The sequence below is a fragment of the Malaclemys terrapin genome, chromosome 5 (genome assembly GCF_027887155.1).
Source record: "Malaclemys terrapin pileata isolate rMalTer1 chromosome 5, rMalTer1.hap1, whole genome shotgun sequence".
Taxonomy (NCBI): domain Eukaryota; kingdom Metazoa; phylum Chordata; order Testudines; family Emydidae; genus Malaclemys; species Malaclemys terrapin.
Genome location: NC_071509.1, coordinates 50,324,302 through 50,345,200, shown reverse-complemented (window position 1 = coordinate 50,345,200; position 20,899 = coordinate 50,324,302). Strand labels below are relative to the sequence as shown.

The window sequence follows — 20,899 nt, the reverse complement described above, 5'->3', positions numbered from 1 at the left end:
CACTGTACAAAACTGACAGACTGCCCCAAAGATTTCACAATGAAAACACAATTTAAGTTGCATCCCTTGTCACCAAACTGCCATACCACCTCTCATCCCTGCCCCTTTTTGTTTTGGGACATTTTTTCAAACAAACAAAAAAAAAGGCAAAAGCAATAGGTTTTTATAAATGCAAATAGATGCCAGCATTCTGTTATCAGGCACTGACTCAAGTTTTTTAAAATAGAATCCGTTTCACTTCCTAGTTTGAGAGGCTCAAGAAATCATTTAGTAGTCTTAAATTAATCCCACCAGGACTGTTTTGGTTTACATGAAAATGATGATGTAAGGACACCTGGATAGCCTTTCTACTCTACCCGCATAACCCATTTTTATGAGCAAAGTAATGACAGAATACTTTAAACAGAATACTGTTTCACGAGAGAAGACCAAGCAGGTGACACTCATGCACTACAGTCATGTAGAAACCCAACAGTGAAACACCCTTGAAACATACACCACAGACTCCCCAGCCATTTTTTAATTAAAAAAAAAATCACAATATGTTTAATACACAATGTAGGGATACACGATTTCACATTATATATATTATATAGTATAGGTGGGGCTAGTAGCACTGCCTACTGAGGCTGCTTAACACTTTCCATTTTAAAACCATTTTCAGTTGCTTATCACTTGATCAAATGAACTGTTTGGGCAGAAGTCGTCCATGCTAGGTACATGTAATCATGTATTATGATAGTCTTTAATTACATGTGCCCAAGGGGGCTGATTTAAAGTTCCACAAGCAGCCTTAATTCTAGCATTTCCTAACTTTTGAGTTCTTGATTTTGAAACTTTATTATAATGTTCTTTAAACATACTGTGTGCGCAATTTCCTAGGTTTTTTTAAAAAGCAAATGGAATTTTTAATAAATTCCAACTTGTGGCACCATATTGACCCCTATCTGGATCAGCAGCAGAGTTAGAACCCTTAGGTCCACCACACATAACATGGCTACTAGACTAGAAGGAGATAAGACCCACTGTACCTGTGAGTTTCGCAGGTATTTGCTGACAGCCAAGGCATGGTGAGATTCAGCAACCTTGGGTTCCATTCCAGGGTCTGGAGGGGAGTGTGCTCTACTGGACACAGACTCTTCTGCTCCATTACCTGCAACCAGTCCCTGACCCTTCCTCGCAACTAGCTCATTGTCACAATCCCCTGCCCAGTCACCAACTCCACTCCTCCAAATGTCTCATCCCAGTCTCCCTGCTCAGTCAAGCCAAGTCTCCCTCTCTGGGCTCTCTGAGTCCCAAGCTTCCCTTTCTGTCCCAACTCCATGTCCCCAGTCCTTGCTCAGCCAGTCCAGTTCCCACTCCTGGCTTCTTGTCCAATCTATCTCCCCTCTCCTCTGGTTCCTTCCCCAGGCCACTGATCCAACCTGACTCTCCAGTCCCTGGCTCCTTGTCCTAATCACTTTGCCCAGCCAATCCTAGTTCCCCCACTGCACCTCAGCTCCTTGTCAGATCTATCTTCCCTCTCCCACACTGGTTTCTAATCCCAGCTCCTTGTAAAACCTGTCTCTCTTCCTTTCCACTGGCTCCTAAACCCAGTCCCATCGTCTAGAGTATCCCAGTCACCATTCCCTCCCACACCAGCTCCCAGAATTTTTCTCCCCAGCCCCGCCTCCTGTCCCAGTCTTTTTGTCCAGTCAGTCCCAGTGTCTCTCCCCCCAATTCCCTGTCAAGTCCCAGTCTTAGACTACTTGTCCCCATCTAATCCTTTCTGTCTCCCTAGTTCAGCTTTTGTCCCCCTCTGCATTAAATCCAACTTCATCCTTCATGCTGCCAAGGTGCCAGCAAGGGGTGGAAGAGGGGGAGAAGAGAAGGGGTCACTGATCACACAGCAGATACAGGCTTCCTGCTCTCAGTACCAGTGACAGGTCCTATCCCAGCCCAGAATTGCTGTGAACAGGAAAACTCCAGCTGTGCCCCTATAGCCCTGCACTGAAGGAAGCATGCTCAATTACTCTGTGGGGATGGAACATGCACAATCCAGTAAGCACTAGGAGCTGTGAGGGGCTCAAGTATGCTCAGTGAGGATAGAATTTGCAGAGATTGTAGTTGCTAAAATCAGAAAAGTCTCTATTTAGCAAATGTGAACTGACATTTGTCAAAGGTATGTAACTTGAACAAATATACTTGGATTTTCATGGGGATGACAAAAGGCATATCCCTGATACAAAGGCCACCACCACGCCAAATTTCAAAATTTTAGCTAGAGGCAGATACCCAGAATGGAAAATTTAAGATCAAAGTGTGGCAAAGTTAAGGTTTTGGGAAGTGTTGTGCAATATTAGTAATAGGTGGTACTAACAGTCCTGCCTATAATTTCACATACATATAAAATGAGACTGCAATCAGGAAGATAAAATATTACTATTACATTCATCTTTTGGGGAGGTTTACATTTTTTCCCCTTCCTGATTTAATTCACTTTTCTTATAGTTATCTCCTATAGAGTCTTCAGCGCCTCTTCCTTCTCTCCCTCCATCTCTCTCTCTTTTCTTAAGATATATATACAAAAATATTCTTCCCCACATATTTCCCTACATTTCCTGTTTTTCCTTTCCTCTCCACACAAATTTACCACACTTTTCTAAATTATATTAATCTTTCTTCTGCCTAACCCAACAGCAGTTGACATCTATACACAGGACCTGAACATACCATTAGCCACAGACATAAAACGAGAACACCCCAATATTTAGGACAACACCAAAAATGGTCCAGTCGTTAAGATGCTAGCCTGGGACTTGGGAGATCCAGGATCAAATCTCACTTAGTCCGTGCCTCAGTTCCCTTTGTAGGATTAGAATAATAGTAATTACTTACCTCACAGGGATGTTTGAGGCTAAATACCTTCAAGTTTGTAAAGCATTTAGATGCTATGTAATTAGTCATACAGAGGCCTAAAATAGGGAAGCCCACTCTAGCTACTAAGAAAAGAGCAGATACTGGGATTCCCTGAATCTTACTTCAGGGGGTTCTTCATCTTTTATAGCCTCTAGAACTAGGAGTTGCCTGAAACTTGATGACCCTCATTTTCCCCCAAACACCTTTGACTGCTGGAGGGAGGAACATATTATGTTTTCCCTATCCACTCAAGAACCTCCAGGTGAGCTGGGAGGAGAGAGGCCATACTATTCTTCTCCCAGATTCCTGCACACTGTGATGGAGTTTTCTGCTATCCTACTGCTCAGTCACTTTCTGGCTTAGCTGAAGGGTAAATGTCTTCATTACTGTAACTCTTCCAGTTTCTATTTTTAAGCAATGCTCTCCAGTGAATAGCTCTAGTGCAGTGGTTTTCAATCCAGGAGTCCGTGGACTATGTTTAAAATTTCCCAAGGGGTCCTCAAAGGGAAATTTCTTAGGGATCCGCAAATAAAAAAGGTTGAAAACCACTGCTCTAGTGCAAGTCCCTACTGCTGATCATTGTTCCCCCGATCAGCTAAGTGAAACTGACATGATTCTTTTGAATTTCACTGCTACCTGCAGGGTTCTGATTAGTTTTCACTCTCCTAAACTCAGCAAGACTTGAACAGCAGAACTGCCTGTCTTTGTACTTAGCTTGACAACACTTGTAGGTTTAATGCTTGTTTCATATTTGGTTCATGCACACAAGAAGGGCTAGAATTTTATGTTTTTAAATGAAAGCTTAAATTCTGTAGTAGCTGATGGTACTTTCACAGGAAAACTGCTTAGCACTGGCAAGGGGGATTTTCAAGACCTGGACAATGGAATTGTGGTTGCTTATTCCTGGCTGAATTTAGCCCCCTACATTCAGTTTAACCGAAATATGTAGTTTCTTGCAAACTCCTTGAATTTGGATCCATGATATGCAATAGCACAAGTTCAGAGATCCCAGTGATATCTGGGCACAATTCAGTGTTCAGGATTTCAGTCTAATCTTTGTATTTCAGTCTAGGAGGCCTTCCACAAGATATGCACTAAATTACCAAAAGAAATAGTTTTCCTAAACTGTTAAGATGAATATTTGAGCTAAAAAGCAAGATAGTATATGTGAAGGGCAGGAAAGAGGGAGGGGGTGAAACAAGACTTTCATATTAAAGACAGTAATGGGGATAGTGGTGACAGAATGTGGAGAACTGAGGAAAGTTATTTTTTGTCACAAAGTTTAAGTTAACAGCAACACATTCAGAAGGATATGTCAGAGAGAGGGGCTGAAATGTGGGATGTAGTGGAAGAAGACTGTCCAGAATGGAAAGGTAGATTTGTGAGTTAGTGTTAAGATGGTAGTTGAAAAACAGACAGATCAGACTGCCCCAGATAAAGGGTATAAAAGAGTAACAGACAGTAGCTGAGGAAAAAGCTCTGTAGGTCTCAGAATGGGAGACAAGAGCAACGGCCCACCAAGAGACATTAGAACTTCAAGGGTAGGAAGCAAACAAGGAGTCATAAAAGCCTAAAGAGGACTTGATATCAGGAAGGAGGGTGTGCCTGATTGTAAAATGCAGCAGAGAAGCCAAAATGAAAATCAGGCCCTTGAGTTTTTAGCCAGAAAGAAGTCAAAATGAAATCAAGAGAGCAGAAATCAGGCTAGAGGGGATCCAGGGTGGCGTTCAAGAGGAGGAACATGGCAACTCTAGGGAATGGTACATTCAGTCTGCTTAGAGATATAGAGTCAGAAAGAGATGAGCAGCAGGTGCAATAATGGATGAGGATTTTTTGAGGTTGGTAGAGACAAGAACTTTAATTTGAAGAAGTCAGTGGAAAGAAAGGTTGAGGGGAGAGGGAAGGGGAGAGTTTAAACTTCATAAGTGGGAGGGCATGAAGTTGAGGGGGCAGGAGGAAAGGTTGTGATCTACCTTTCTTTCTAACAGTAGATCTTGTTGATACTTCATTTAAAAGTCAGCAAAATCCCACATGGAGATAGAAGAGAAAGGAGGCGTATAGGAGAGAATTAAAGGTTGCAAATAAGTGTCAAGGATTATGGAAAGGAAGTGCTATTTGGCAAAGAAGAGAGAACTAAAGACAGAATCAGGCAGCTAGGTATTAAGTACCTAACTCCCACTAGGACATCAACAGGAGTTGTGAGGGGGGACCTCATCAGCATTTCACAGGACCAGGCACTCAGTCATTAGCTGCAGTTTTGAGTGTTAAGTGGCTCCTTTATCTCAGGGCCAACTATATCTTTAAGACATTAGTCTCTATCATCTTGGAAAGGAATAACCAAGATCCCAAATCTACTGAAAAATCCATTCAGTGTCCCAAAATTATTAACTAACCTCAGTCTCCATCTCCTTAGCCAAGAACAAAAAACAAAACAAAAAATCCCCAGCTGATTTAGCACAGAGCTAATGCATATCTAAATGTATTAAGGGCAAATGCACAGTTTATCAGCCAGATAGTTCTGTTCTTCCATCAAGAGTTTAGACTTCTAACTAAGGCAGCAGACAAATTCTAGATTAAGCAGCTGGACTTCAAAAAAAAAAAAAAAAAAAAGATTTATGTCTTGAAAAGAAGCAGAAACTGGCCAAAATATCACTACTCAGGAGGCATAAACTACTGGAATCATGATTCACGTGGTCTATTGCTTCCTCCTTTCTTCTATTTATCTGGCCCAAATCGTAGGTAGAGTGAATTGCCATCTGAGAAACGTAACAAAATCTTAAGATTGAAGAAACTCCTCCAACCCTCAAATCACTGACAGAATATAATGTATATTTATTCTAAAACAAGGTTTGATGTTAAAATGTAAAACACAACGTCAACACACGTGCTGATGCATGAACTCACCTGACATTATCTGTTCAAGCCTGTGGATCAGTGATTTTTTAGCACATTCAATATCAGGACTTGGATAATCGAGTACCTGCCTGCACCAAACTAATGGACTAACAGATTTCTGCACTGGAGTCAGTTTCTTCTTTGGTGACGTATATAACCTAAGAGAGGAAAAATTATATGATGTTAGGTAAGTGGGCATTTTAAGAAAATACTAGGTACTATGCAATTTTTGTTCTCAGCTACCAAAATGGGAGCACACATCAACATTGGTAGACAAACTGCACATTTACTTTGTTCATTCATAAAGTCAATGTGGTGTTCTTCTCATCATCCTTCTTCCAAATACTCCAAAGAAAGAATCATCCAATACCCAAGAGCACAGCCACTACAATCACAACCAACATACAAATAAAGCTGAGGAAAGTTATCTAGCTTCCAAAAAAAATAAGCAGGAAGAATTTTTAAAAATTGAGGTAAGTAATTACATTGCCCCTTAAAGTGGTGTAAAAGAGGTATCTGACAAACCTAGGACAGGTCTACTCTAGGAGTGCTTTGCTAACTACACTACCAAAGTGCTCCTAGTGTAGACGTGGCTTATACCAGCAAAACTGTACTTCTATTGTTTTTTTCCAACCCCAACCCCATTCCCACCCTCCAAGCAAGATGAGCTATACTGGCAAAAGTGCAATTTTCCCAGTATAGCTGTGTCTACTCTAGGTGCATTTGCCAGCACAGCTGTGTTAGTCCAAGATCACACCTCTTCACACCCATGACCAACATAGCAATGCCAGAAAAAGTCTGTAGCATAGAAAGTGAAATTCATATTACATAGTGGAAGCTCAGTTGATAACATACAGATCTACTGGATTTGATTTTCAGATATGCTAAGCACCTATAGCTCCCACCAATTTCTACTGTTATCTGAAAATCAGAGGCAGTTACTTTTTATACCCACTTAGTGTACAAAGAATTGCATACAAATTATGCCATTTTATAACTAGATCAAATTTTCAAGTCTTCTAAAAACCGAAAACACATTTGCCAGTTATTTTAAAGAAAAAAAAAATCTATCTTCAGACCAGGTTTAGTAATGTGGGCATATTAATTGTGATATGGAAATCCTGATTTATGCATTTATGGTTTTGGCCTTAAAGTGGCATTAACTTTAAGAGAAAGGAAAGAAAGCATCACGGAGATGTGGAGCTGCTTTTATACATCTGCATACATTAAGCTGCAGCAACTGGTAACCACAGGAATAACCAAGTACTGAGGCTATAAAATTGGGCACCATGGTACCAAAGGTAAATAGCTAAAGTATAAAATATTGTAGTGCCCTTTCACGTAAAACAATGTTCAGTTATGCTTTTATATAAACAAATCTTAACATCTTTCTGAACTGAAGCTGAAACTATTCTTCACTGAGGACTAACCACAAGTTTGAATTTTTAAGTTCAGCCATCTGAGTATTCTTCTAACCCCCCCCCCCCCCCCGCAAAAAAAAATTCTTAAGGGAAAATGATATTTCCCCACACATATACCCTGAATAGTGAAGATTTAAATCAGACATCATCTCATCTTTAGGTTAAATCCAAACTTTGAAAGTTTTAGTCCTAAAGAAAAGAGAAAGTTATGAATTACAGGATATCGATAGAAGCCAACTTGCAACCTTAACTCTAGCTTTTGCTGCTGCAAGAGCTCTAAATACATGCGCACAGAAATAAATAACAGAATAAGGACTTGCATTACCATCAACTATTTATCTAATGATAGCCTTTAAATTCCAACTAAACAGGATTCCAACTTAAGTATTGTAGTTTAGGAACATATGACAGCTAAGTTAGCCACTCTTCTATACAAAACAGATGGTCAAAAATTCCTATTTCCTTTGGGCCAATTACATCAGCAACACAGTAATTACTTTCCATAGCTCTAGCAGAAGAGAAAAACTAACTGACTCTTCCTCAGCCAAGGTTTAAAAATTTGGTTGAATAGAGCTGATGAACTTTACAAAGAAATTGACATTCCCTACATGGACCTTCTGAAGGGACTAGATTTGGGGGAGAAAGGGAAGGGTACAAAAGACCCTCACTAATGAATGCGCAGACCATTTTTTTTTTAAAGCATGCTTTAAGCCACTTCTCCCTAAGAGATGTTTTAATTGTTTTTTCATATACAATAGGCTAAGCATCATAGTGTTATCTACAAGTTTTTCATAAATGGGGGGGGGGAAGTAGTACTAGGTCCCTTTCCTATGAAGTGATGTTATTTACCACATTTACATAAACAGGTATACTGCAAAATAGAGAGAGAATACAAAAACTGATTTGACTGTTCTGCTAGTTTCTGAGATTCTAAATACTCAATTGGCAATACCAAAGGAGGGTTCTTTTTGCAGCTAAGTACTACTTGGACCATTTTATATTCTATTTTAGGAGCTCTTTTGGTCTCCTGAATTATTTTGTTCATGATTCTAGTCAATGTTTAATTTTAATTAATACCGGAATACTGGAAGTCAAAACTTACATTTCATTTACTAAAAGTTCAGCATCCTGGTGGAGTGGTTTAAACTTACAGATGAAGGAACTAAGACACTATATTTCTTTACCAGATGAAAGATCATAAAGGAATGTCTCTCATATGGCCATGATCTGTATACCACCACCATTCAGTTTAATATCTGATACATGCCTTCTCTGGGCATAATCACTGTCAGTAGATTAATCCTACAATTACCAAAGGAAAGACCTATGAAATCAAAGTTGCTCTCCATCTAATATCAATCTTGCGACATCACAACTTGATGCTGTGGAGACTGGGACAATTCAGGTGATAGTGACAAGCTATTACATAAACATTACTGTAAGTCTAAATAAGTTAATTCCTGAGCAAAGATTCTATGTTTAGAGACAAGATTTGAGGCTTGCAAGCCCTGCAGATACGGGCTGAGAAAATAAGGGCTTTAGGGGAGGGGAAAAAAAAATAAAAAGACTAAACCCTTTTCCTTGTGAAAGAAATAAATGTGAGTTAAAATGTGAGTTTCTAAACTCTAGCTGGGGTTAAGAGTTTATCCCTGATTCTTCCTAAAGGTAACAGTGATTAAGGTTAAGATTTTGTCATGATTATTTTTAGAAAAAGTCACAAACAGGTCGCGGGCAATAAACAAAACTTCACAGAAGCCTGCAACCCGTCCGTAACTTTTATTAAAAATAACGGTGGGGTGGGGGATTTGAGAGGGCTGACCACTGCAAGGGCTGACAGCCCCAGCTGCTGGAGCTGAAGCCAAAGAAGTCACAGACCTTCATTAAAGTCACAGAATCCATCACCTCCATGACTATATGGTATCCTTACAGATGATTCATACTATCCACTAGAGCAGTCTTCTAGTTCTGTAAACAAAGGCATTGGCAAAAGGTTTTTTTTTTTTTTTTTAGTTGAGGGCCTCAGATCAGTGGTCATTAGGGGTGGAGGAACCACTGGCAGCACTACAGCTGCTATAATTCTCTTCTAGACAGCTGAGCAGCTTGCACACACTCTGCCCATAAGAAAGGGCAGCTCAATATAATCTGAAGCAGCACAGCATAGGACATAGAACAAAGGACTCTTGTGCTCTAATCACAGCTCTGATTGCCATGAACTGTGTACTACTACCATTCAGTTTAATATCTGATACATCCCTTCCCTGGGCATAATCACTGTAAATGTAAAGACATTGTGGCCTTAATAAATATCACAAGCTCTTTGCCACTTTGTCAACATGCTTCAGCCAATTTCCATAGATTCTAAGGCCAGAAGGGACCACTGATCATCTAGTCCAGGGGTAGGCAACCTACAGCACGCGTGCTGAAGCCGACACACGATCTGATTTTCAGTGGCACTCACACTGCCCAAGTCCTGGCCACCGGTCCAGGGGGCTCTGCATTTTAATTTAATTTTAAATGAAGCTTCTTAAACATTTAAAAAAAATTTACTTTACTTACAACAATAGTTTAGTTACATATTATAGACTTATAGAAAGAGACCTTCTAAAAACATTAAAATGCATTACTGGCACTCAAAACCTTAAATCAGAGTGATAAATGAAGACTCGGCACACCACTCCTGAAAGATTGCCGACCCCGATCTAGTCTGACCTTCTGCATAACACAGGCCATAGAACTTCCCCAAAATAATTCCTAGAGCAGTGGTTCCCAAACTTTAATAACCTGTGAACCCCTTTCACTAAAATGTCAAGTCTTGTGAACCCCCTCCTAAAAATGAATATTTTCAGGGATTTTTTCCTTTACCCGAGTATAAATTATAAAAGCAGTGATCTTGGAAATAACACATTTGTTTTTATGACATGCTTATTACACACTATTTATTATTAATTATTTATCATTACGATATTTGTATTACATTATGAAAATGGCAACACTCTTCCAAGATCTCACTTTCGTCGCTTGTATCACTTTGAATAAGCCTGTTATAAGACAAAGCTCCTATGTTTCATCAAGGAGATTCAGATGTGAAACAGCATGAAGGTATTTAAGAAGCCAACTCAGAGTTCCTCCTTCCACAAGCATTCAGGTCTTGAGCAGTCCCGTCAAACAACGCACGTTACAACAAAGCTTAAACTTGTTCTTCATAATTTTAAAAACAGTACAAGCTGCCTATTTAATTTTAAAATCAGCAAAAAATATCCACCGCCCTTTCCATTTCTTATAAGGAGTCTTGAAGTTTAAATCTCCTCGGTGTGCTAGCCATGCTTGCTTTGATCTGCTTTGCTCTTGGAAGTCCGGGGGCTCCAGGCTGCTGGCCCCGTGCTGCCCAGGGTCCCTAGGGACAGCTCTGTTCACCATTAGGGAATTTTTCCCCCCCCAAGAACCCCTGTAACATTTTGTGAACCCCAGTTTGGGAACCACTGTCCTAGAGGATAGCTTTTAGAAACACATCCAATCCTGATTTAAAAATTGTCAGTGATGGAAAATTCACCATGACCCTTAGTAAATTATTCCAATGGTTAATTACTCTCACTGTTAAACATTTACGCTTGACTTCCGATCTGAATTTGTCTAGCTACAACTTCCAGCCATCGGATTGTGTTATACTTTTCTCTGCTACACTGAAAAACCCATTATTAAATACATGTTCCCCTTGCATGTACTTATAGACTATAATCAAGTCACCCCTTAACCATCTCTTTGTTAAGCTAAATAGATTGAGCTCCTTAAGTCTATCACTATAAGGCATGTTTTCTAATTATTTAATCATTCTCATGGCTCTTCTCTGAATCCTCTCCAAATTATCAACATCCTTCTTGAACTGTAGACACCAAACTGGACATAATATTCCAGCAGCAGTCACACTAGTCCCAAATACAGAGGTAATACAACCTCTACTCCCAGCTTCCTGTCCCGTCTCTCCCTGCCTACTAGCATCAGACCTGGTGGCCGCTTCCAGCGTACATACATGATGTCAGGACAGGCAGGGAACCTGCCTTAGCCCCGCTGCACCGCTGACTGGGAGCCGCGCGAGGTAAGCCCGCACCCCAACCCTCTGCCCCAGCCTTTAGCCCCCCCAAACCTGAACCCCCCTCTTGCACCCCAGAGTCCTCATCCCCAGCGCCCCCCCAGTCCAGAGCCTTCACACCCCCTGCATATCAACCTCCTGCCCCAGCCCTAAGCCCCCCAAACCTGGAGTCCCCAAATTGCATCCCAAACCCCTCACCCCCGGCCCAGCCCAGAGCCCTCACCCCCCCTTGCATCCCAACCCCTTGCCCCAGCCCAGAGCCCCCTCCCGCACCCTGAACCCCTCATCTCCAGCCCACCCCAGAGCACTCATCCCCTCCTGTACCCCAACCCACAGCCCCCTCCCACACAGGACAGTATTGTGAAAGCCAACTGAGGACAAGATTTAGAAGAGGTGAGCACAATAAACAGTGTCAAAAGCTGCAGGGAGATCAGGTACCGGCAGTTCAAGTTCTATGTAGTAAAATAAAACCTATGGGAGGGAACATGCTCTAGGCAGAATATGAAGTAACAATCCCATGAGAACTGTATTTTAGTTATGGAAATAAATCTAAGCATGTCAGTTTACTCAAGTGTACTGACAGAAAAAAAGCTGGGAAACATCTATTGAAGTTGTAGCAGAAACTGAAGTTTACCAAAAACAGAGCTGCTGCTGCATATTTAAAAAGTCTTCTGTAGATGTCAATAAGTCAGTAGTACTTTTGAATGTAAAGTTTTAAGAAACCCACAAAAGTTACCTGATTATTGCAGAAAAGCAGGTGAAATCAATATTTTTCCCCATAATGAAAAGTATACAGCTTATACTAGGCTTAATCTCTTAGCTAAGGAGATATTACAACTACTTTCATGGAAATGAAAAGAAAAAGCTATGAAAGGTTTCCATGAATTTATTTAAACACGGATATGGGCTCCTCAAGGAGATCATCTGCTTAACTACTGGTCTAGAAAGAAAGCTCTAAATCTACTCAAAAAAAGAATAAGAACCAATGCAAGCTGACCTAAGAGTGCTCAAACTGTATAGGAGTGTGAAATGCATATTAAGAATTCTATAATTAAGGCAATAGGGAAAAATTCTATTGAAAAATTACATTATGGACTGGACAGCACATTGATAATTTCACGATATATAAACATCCAATGCATTTAGATACTAATGGATGGGTGCAGTTGAAGAACTTAAAGAGAAAAACAGGAAATTGCTTTTACTCAAGATTCTTGCTACAGTCTCCACACATTTATTTTACTCCTAACAAAGTTATAATATTTAATTAAGAAGCCCCATGTAATATAGTTACTTGGTGGTACTACTCCTTTAATCTGGAAAATTGAAAGCAACTATTGTAACCCTCTAATACCAGCTGTCATAGAATCATAGAATATCAGGGCTGGAAGTGACCTCAGGAGGTCATCTAGTCCAACCCCCTGCTCAAAGCAGGACCAATCCCCATACAGATTTTTGTCCCAGATCCCTAAATGGTCCCCTCAAGGATTGAACTCACAACCCTGGGTTTAGCAGTCCAATGCTCAAACCACTGAGCTATCCCTCCCCCCAGTAGGAAGTCACAAGTACTTCTTCCTACCTTATTACAACTATGGTTTGATAAGCCATTATCTGAATTTGAAAAAAAAATCCCTCTGAAATAGATACTTCATGTCAAGGCAAATTCAGGTTCCTTTAGTGTACCACATATAATCTGATAAACAGCAGTTTGTCTTTTAATAGGTCACAATGCAGAAATTGTGAGAAGCAAGAAAGAATTTAACAACTGGTTCAAGATCATACTGGTATAATTAGATTTTGAGCAACTGAATGGATAGCACTATCAGGCACTGAACTGGTTTACAGTCTTATGTCTCAAAGATTCCATTTGATCCCTAAGGAAACTGGGGCTCTACATCCAGTGAAGTTGTCCAACATGCTTCTCATAGACTTTAAGGTCAGAAGGGACCATTATGATCATCTAGTCTGACCTCCCGCATGATGCAGGCCACAAAGCCGTCCCAACCCTTTCCCTTGACTCTGCTGTTGAAGTCCCCAAATCCTGTGGTTTAGAGACTTCAAGTAGCAGAGAATCCTCCAGCTAGCGACCCCTGCCCCATACTGCGGAAGAAGGCGAAAAACCTCCAGGGCCTCTGCCAATCTACCCTGGAGGAAAATTCCTTCCCGACCCCAAATATGGCGATCAGTAGAACCCCAAGCATGTAGGCAAGACTCTCCAGCCAGACCCTCATTGGCCATTGATATTATTTACCAGCAATGGCACCTGTTCATTTGATTAAAATCATGTTATCCCATTAAACCATTCCCTCCATAAACTTATCTAGCTTAATCTTAAAACCAGACAGGTCCTTCGCCCCCACCGTTTCCCTCGGAAGGCTGTTCCAATATTTCACCCCTCTGACGGTCAGAAACCTTCATCTAATTTCAAGCCTAAACTTCCCTTCATGATTCATTCTGACACCAATTTTAAATTTCCAAATCATAATGCTAGTGCCAAAGGGAGCTTAGGCCATACAAATTGGAATGTCATAATTATAGAGAGGACATCTGAATATTTGTCTTCTATATCAGATCCAAGTATAGCAGTAACCTCATTGACTAATAAGAAGCCTGACTTCACTGACTGGACATGAATTGCTAGAAACAGATCCTGCCTTAATCCAAATGGACTACAGATTGGCAAAGTGCATTATAGGACTTTTCTACATGAGAGGGCTCTCCCACCGGCATAATTAAACCACCTCCAACAAACTATAAAAACATGAGAATGGCCATATTGGGGCAGAACAAAGGTCCATCTAGCCCAATATCCTGTCTTCAGACAGTGGCCAATGCCAGGTACCCCAGAGGGAATGCACAGAACAGGTAATCATCAAGTGATCCATCCCATTGCCCATTCCCAGCTTCTGGCAAACAGGCGCTAAGGACACCATCCCTGCCCATCCTGGCTAATTGCCATTGATGGACCTATCCTCCATGAACTTATCTAGTTCTTTTTTGAACCTATGCAGAGTGTCTCCCACCAAGATAGCACAGTCCACACTGGTGCTTTTGTTGGTGAAATTTATGTCTGTAAGGGGTGTGTTTTTTCACACTCCTGACAAAAGTGGTAGTGTAGACATAGCCTAAGCACACTAACCTGTTGCACATTAATTGGTCCCTATAGGCCCTACTGATGTGCTTTAACACAGTGCTGTTTGAAACAATACTATGTTAAAGCAAACTAGGGAACCACTAGTGCACACCAGCAGGGTCTACACAGGCCAATTAATGCACAACACATTTGTGTGCTTTAGAAGGCAGACATCCCCCCCCATCTCCCCGAGCACATTACCCTACCCTGTAAACAAGCCCTGACCCACTCAAAAACTGTGAGACTACAATTAACTTAAGTGTATCCTCAACCCAATTCAAGCTTATTAAATTAACCTAGTGTATCATGTTCCAGGTATATGATCAGTGCAAGGCAGCTGCACCAGACCACGCTTTCTATATTTTATTGGGGTATTCCAAATCAATGGCAGGACCTTCAGTGAAGTGCGGGCATGTTCTCTGAGTACCCATAAAACAGCTCAGGCACAAGGAGCACTCTCAAGACTACTCTTGACTGAGTGTACTTGTATCTAAGTAGGGGGTCTCACTTCAATTTTTCATCTAGTTAGTGTTTTTATAATCACAGAATCTAATCATAGAAAAAAAAACATTGGTAGATGAATTTGCAGGCTAATGCTACCTTAGGCCACTGGTGCACTGAGCCCACACTAGCCATGCTATTCTGGTTGCAGCTTTGCTTCATGTCCATGCTTGCGCTGTACTACTCTGTTGCAGTTGCACTGCTTCCTGAGTACCTAGCCCCACTGTTCCTAACACTGCTCCCTGAAGCAGTGGCTTGTGGGAGACTTCAAAAGGACTTCTATGAGCACAGTACAATTCCCATAATTCCCTATGAAAACTCCCGTAAATCCCCAGGTATCAGTGCTATTTCCAAGTCCTTTTCTCAAAATAAAGACCAGGGTGAACACTCAGCAAGAAAGGTCTCTTCTGGAACAGACGGATCAGAGCTCTGATTATTGCATAAGAGACAGGCAATTGCCCTGTGGAAGCTAGTTACTCTAAATTATACTGGAATGGCACTTCTGCTAAGTTAAGGTTAAGACAGCTTTCTGTTGAAAGTTCAACTGTTCTACGAGCTCTAAAAATCAATATGGTTTCTCAGATTGCCTTGAAATTTTGTGTGCCTCATGAGGGATCAGGTTTGGTCAGTGATCCAAATTTGGGGCCATTTGAAGAAGGGATTCCTGAAATACACCCCCCCACTCCAAAAAATGACAAAAACCAGTTTAACTTCTAGTCACATATTCTGGCAACAAATTTTTGATCACAAATAGAGATCAAAGCAGGGCTGAGATCCTTACAGCTGGAGCTCAAAAACAGTTGAGAGTTACCAAGCCAGAGTGCATGCCATCCAACAGACCACTGGGGAAAATCAAATTACTAATTATTAGCCAAAGACTTTATCTGTTTGGAGCAGTAGCCTTTGAAGTGCTTGGTGGTATGCCAATTGGATTACACTGAGCATGTGCAGACAGAGGAGTTAACAGGACTGTTAGTCTTCAATGTTCCACACCAGCTGGACGGGCTCAACAGACTAAGCAGTACCTTTTAACCTTATACACCCAACCAGTGTTAGTTTGAGTCCTACTATGGGAAGAAATCTGGAAAAGATCACAAGGCATATTGCTAAAATCTGGTGGGGTTTTTCGTGTTTTTTGTTTTTAATTTTGGGGGAAATGCAATCAAAGTATTCTTGTGAAAAACATTAGACATGCAAATGTTTGCTGGCAGGGGCAGGACATTTTAGAGGGTGAAGGAAGGAAAATGGGCAGAGGGGTTTGAGGATGCAGCAACGGATTGAGGGAAGGGACTAAATGGGGATGGATGATCAGGGAGGTGACGCATATGTGGAAGAGGGACTGGTGGAGAATAGGGCAGGTCACTTGTCTGCCCCACGTTCTCCCCATGTGTGCACTTCCGAGGATCTAAAATGTCTGAGCCTCTCCCTGGGGAGGTCTAAGCCTCTCTTCTCTACCCCCCTCATGAGCTGTGGGGGAGCTTGCCTTCCTGGGCAGGTCTAAGCCCCACTCCCTACTGCCCCCTCCCCCCACAGAGCTGGGATCCTGGATCTCTTGTATTTCTAAGGGGGTCTGAACCCCTCTGTACACCCTACCACGTGAGACAGGATCTGGAAAACCCCTGCTTCTCTGGGTGGGGAACTTAGAACAAGAATGCTCAGAGAAAGCATCAAGAACACACTGTTGATACTGGCATGCGGAGTAGAGAAAAGACATGCGTGATGCATACACACTAACAGCACTGGGTGGGTGGGGGGAGAACCCCCACTAAAAGGAATGGAGCAGTTCACATATCACAAGCTATTGTTTCATACTGTATTCATCTCCTTTCATGGGTGGTGGGTGAAACCGTGGCTTGGGGAGGCTAGCCGCCAACCCCACCCCTTCCGCCCGAGGCCCCGCTCTTTCCACGCCCACCAGAGCCCAGCGCCACCAGCCCACCTAACACACACTGTGGCTGCTGGCCCCTGCCCCAGGCTAGTGCCCCCAGAGCGCTGGAGAGCCAGGCAGCACGGTCCCAGCCCCGGAGCGCCAGAGAGACGGACAGCACAGCCCCAACCCCACGGATCCAGAGTGCCAGAGAGCTGGGAAACGCGGTCCCAGCTCCTGATCACCAGAGAGCCAGGCAGCACAGTCCCGCCCTCCCCGGGCCGCACCCAACCCCCGGCCATCTGTCCCCCCTCGACCAACCTGCCAGCCTCAGCGCTGGGCGGCCGGGCAAGCAGCGGGCCGGAGCCACTCCGGTCACAAGCACTGAGTAGGCAGCGTGGCCAGAGCAGGCCCAGCGGCCCCCAGCCTGCCTGCCCCAAGGAACAGGAGGCAGGAAGGGGCCCAGGGGTGGAGCTTGGATGGGGGGACATCAGGCTGTTTGGGAAGGCAAAGCCTTCCCATGCCTACGATACTCGCCAGCTAGGTCTCCTTTGGATGTTCTCTTTCAGCTGAGAACATCTCATTGAGATGAATGGTTAACTTAAAAGCTCTCTGAGTCTGCTATAGGCTGCTGATGTGTTCTGAATGTAAACTAGTGGCTTAATGGGACAGGAAGAGGAGGATGAATTGGAAGTGTTGACGGGTGGGGAAGAGGTACATGTTGCAGGGAATGGAGGGGAGAGACACCAATCTTCTCTCACAAGCTTAACGTTACTAAAACCACTAGGTTATAAAACTGTCAAGATTTTGGGGGGAGAGACCATGGATAAGATTTCTCTCACTGACCCTGTTAGCAACTATACATTGCAAAAATTTAAAAGCATGATGTTTCTTGATAACGAAATGCATGGGAGGGGTGAGGCGCACTTAGGAATCATATAGCAACTGTGAAGCCTGGTGGAAAGGCCACTGGACGGGGACTATTACTAGCTCTGCCACTGGCCTGCTGGGTGACCTCTGGTAAGTCACCACACCTCTGTGCCACAGTTTCCCACCTGTAAAATGGGGATAATGATGTGAAGTTCTTTGAGATCTGATGAAAAACACTACATAAAACTTAGGTATTTTTATTACCACCTAGCTACAGGAGCATATTAACTGCAAACTCTGGTGAGAACTATAATTGCCTAAATGGTCACTAACTCCTACTAACAAACATTTTATTTAATTTTCTAGTTTTTTAAACTGAAATGGCGAAGAAGTCTGGTAACAGAGTTAAGGTTGCCTGGTGAGCTTATACCCTTCCAGAACACTGAGTTCAGCAAAACTCAAACTTCTGAAAACTAAAAAATACGGAGTTAAGATAAATGCTCGTGCAACCTTAACTAGGCGCCCTATGAGCAATGCTCCAATACACCCATTACACATTCTCAAACTCTGCCTTCTCACTACATTACCTGCACCTCCCCTACACTCAAACACTGTGCCTACTCCATTGATAGAATACCATACTTGTAAACTTTAATAAGCACTTCATATCCTTTTAAAGCGCCTTCTCACTTCCACATAGGATACTACCTAAAAGTGTATTTTTCCCTACCCATCATTAAATCCACAGACTGCTTTCACATCCCATCTCACAAGTACCCATAAGACCACTGCAGTGCCTGCTATGACACAGCCTACACAATTTTGTACTGAAAGGATACAAACTAGAACCCCAAGATATGCATGCACCTCCTTCCTTTGATCACACTCGTGGGGGGATTCAGACCCAGATCTCTTCATATCACAATCACAGCACTTTGACACACTTCAAATTAATTCCCTGATAACCTCATATCAAAACAGATTTCTAACAACCTACCACACCTATTGCCCTCACCACTCAGTACAGCTACATCTAAAACAAAGCGACTAGAGAGCATGCAATAATTTCTGTTTGCTACTGCCAGCTCCAAGGGCAGAGTTAAAGCTGCGTGAACATTTACCTTAACTCTGTATTTCCTGGTTTTCCCTGAGTTTTGCTCAACTCAATGTTCTGGAAGAGCACAAGTTATTGACAGGTAACCTTAACTCTGTGCTGGAGCTGAACTCTAGTACCCTGTGAGGTCGGAGGGTCCCACAGCTCAGGCTCCAGCCTGAGCCTACAAGTCTACAGAGCAGTGAAACACCCCCACAGCCTGAGTCAGTGGGCACAGGCCAGATGCTGATTTTTCTTTGCTGTGTGGACATACCCTTAGTGGATCACTGCAGTAAGTTTCTGGACACATACATTGATTTACCAACTCTGTGGTTTTCAAGAATGGATGAGATACTCTTCTGACCCACATGGCGTCAAATATCAGGGGACAGCCATGTTAATCTGTATCTACAAAAACAACAAGGAGTCTGGTGGCACCTTAAAGACTAAGATTTATTTGGGCATAAGCTTTCGTGGGTAAAAAGTGAGGTTTTTACCCACGAAAGCTTATGCCCAAATAAACCTGTTAGTCTTTAAGGTGCCACCAGACTCCTTGTTGTTTCTGACCCACAAACATTAACAGCCTCCATCTCCACTGAGAACCTGGATGACCCCCTACACCACTTTTTCCAGGGCTAGATAGAGGTGTACAGCCTCTGCTAAGAGACTCACCTGGGATTCACCAGGCAGTTTTAAAGTCTGCCCCTGAGAGCAAAGAGTTTTCTATGTGTTACTGACTCAAACGGAGTAAGCCTCTCCCCTCCAGCCTCAGAGGGCGAGGCTGCCTTCAGACCGTCAGGGAAGAACGACGCCTACATTAGCCCGTGTTTAATAAACAAATAGCCCCTCTCAGATCCCCGCACCTTGTCCCTGAGCAGCGCTGGATCCAGGGAGGGCTGCCACCTACGGCGCGCTCGTCCCCGGCCCGTGCCCGGGAGCTGGAGAGCCCGGGCCCCCGGATGCCCAGCATCTGGCGGCACAGCCCAGGACACAGCGACCAGGGCCGCCCCCTACCCGCTCACCAGCCTGTCTCGTCCTCCTCGTAGCTGGCCAAGCGCTCCAGCTCGTCGGGCCTCAGAGGCTCCACTTCGTCCAGGAAGCTGCTCCCTTCCCCGGCCGCTGCGGCCGCCGACCCGCCTCGCGTCTCCTCGGCGGGCGGCTGCCGGGCCCCGGCCCTGGGACTAAGGCAGCGGCTCTCCAGTCCCAGCGGCAGGTCCCCCCGCGGGGAAGGGGTGGCGGCGCCGCTGCCACTGGGGAGGCGCTTGGGGCTGGCGGGGGCCCCGGAGCGGCTGCGGAGCTGCTCGTTCTGCTTCTCCAGCTTCTTCACCAGCTCCTGCAGCTTCCGCACCTCCGCGTCCGCGTTCACGTTGGAGTTAATGTCCTCCATGGCGGCGGGACCCTCCGCCCGGCCGCCGGCTCGCTCACGCGCGGGGCTGGCTGCCTCAGGGGCCGCTCACGTCTCCGGGATGAGGGGAAGCAACCAGGGCCCCCCTCTACATGGCCGGGCCTGGAGGAGGCGCCGCCGCTGTGACTGCGCCGGGGCTGGGCCCGGACTAGAGTGGAGCCGCCGCCTCGTCAGCTGCGCCGGCGGCCCGCGGTGGGAGGGAGATACACACATCCGGCCGGCGGCGCCATCTTGCCTTGCGCCCCGCCCCCAGCCGGGCGTCACGCACGCGCCCGGCATCCGGCCGGGTTCGGGACAGAGCGTATCCAGGGGGCGGAGCTTGGGCCCGGAGCGAGGCTCGCGTTCCCGGAAGTGCAGCGTAGGCAAGGGGCTAGTGACGCAGGAGGGAGGCGGTACAATGGCAGGGGCTGAGCTCACAGTGGGGCCATGGCCCGTAGCCGCCGCCCCTGCTGCCCCCGAGCGGGGCTGACAGCCGCCCGCGGAGCCTTGGGCAGTGGAGGTGGGACCCCGAGACAACGGCCCCCGGATCAGCTCCGGCTCCTGCCGCTGTCAGAGCCCAGGCCCGCCCGGCAGCCGATGGAGGCGCTTAAATCCCCCTATTCCCAAGGAATGGCCGTTGTTGCTGCACCTCATTAGTGCCCCCGTCCCTTCGCTGGCACGGCTGCCTCCCTGCGCAGCGGTTCTGCCTACCCCTGTGACCCTTCTGCCGGGGGGCGGCCACAGCAGCAA

The 20,899-nt window shown here is 44.4% G+C and overlaps 1 protein-coding gene across 2 annotated transcripts in view; it reads right to left on the bottom strand.

Moving 5' to 3' along the window:
• SLAIN2 (SLAIN motif family member 2) overlaps nucleotides 1–20,240 on the bottom strand; it is a 61,082-nt gene extending 40,842 nt beyond the window's left edge. For both annotated transcript variants that reach the window (XM_054029867.1, XM_054029868.1), the window contains exons 1-2: nucleotides 19,788–20,240; nucleotides 5,803–5,951 (exon numbers count right to left, since the gene is read on the bottom strand). In XM_054029867.1, the coding sequence (XP_053885842.1) occupies nucleotides 5,803–5,951; nucleotides 19,788–20,152 (514 nt within the window). In that variant the 5' untranslated portion in view covers nucleotides 20,153–20,240. The remainder of the gene's footprint in view (nucleotides 1–5,802; nucleotides 5,952–19,787) is intronic.
• Nucleotides 20,241–20,899: the final 659 nt, after the last annotated feature.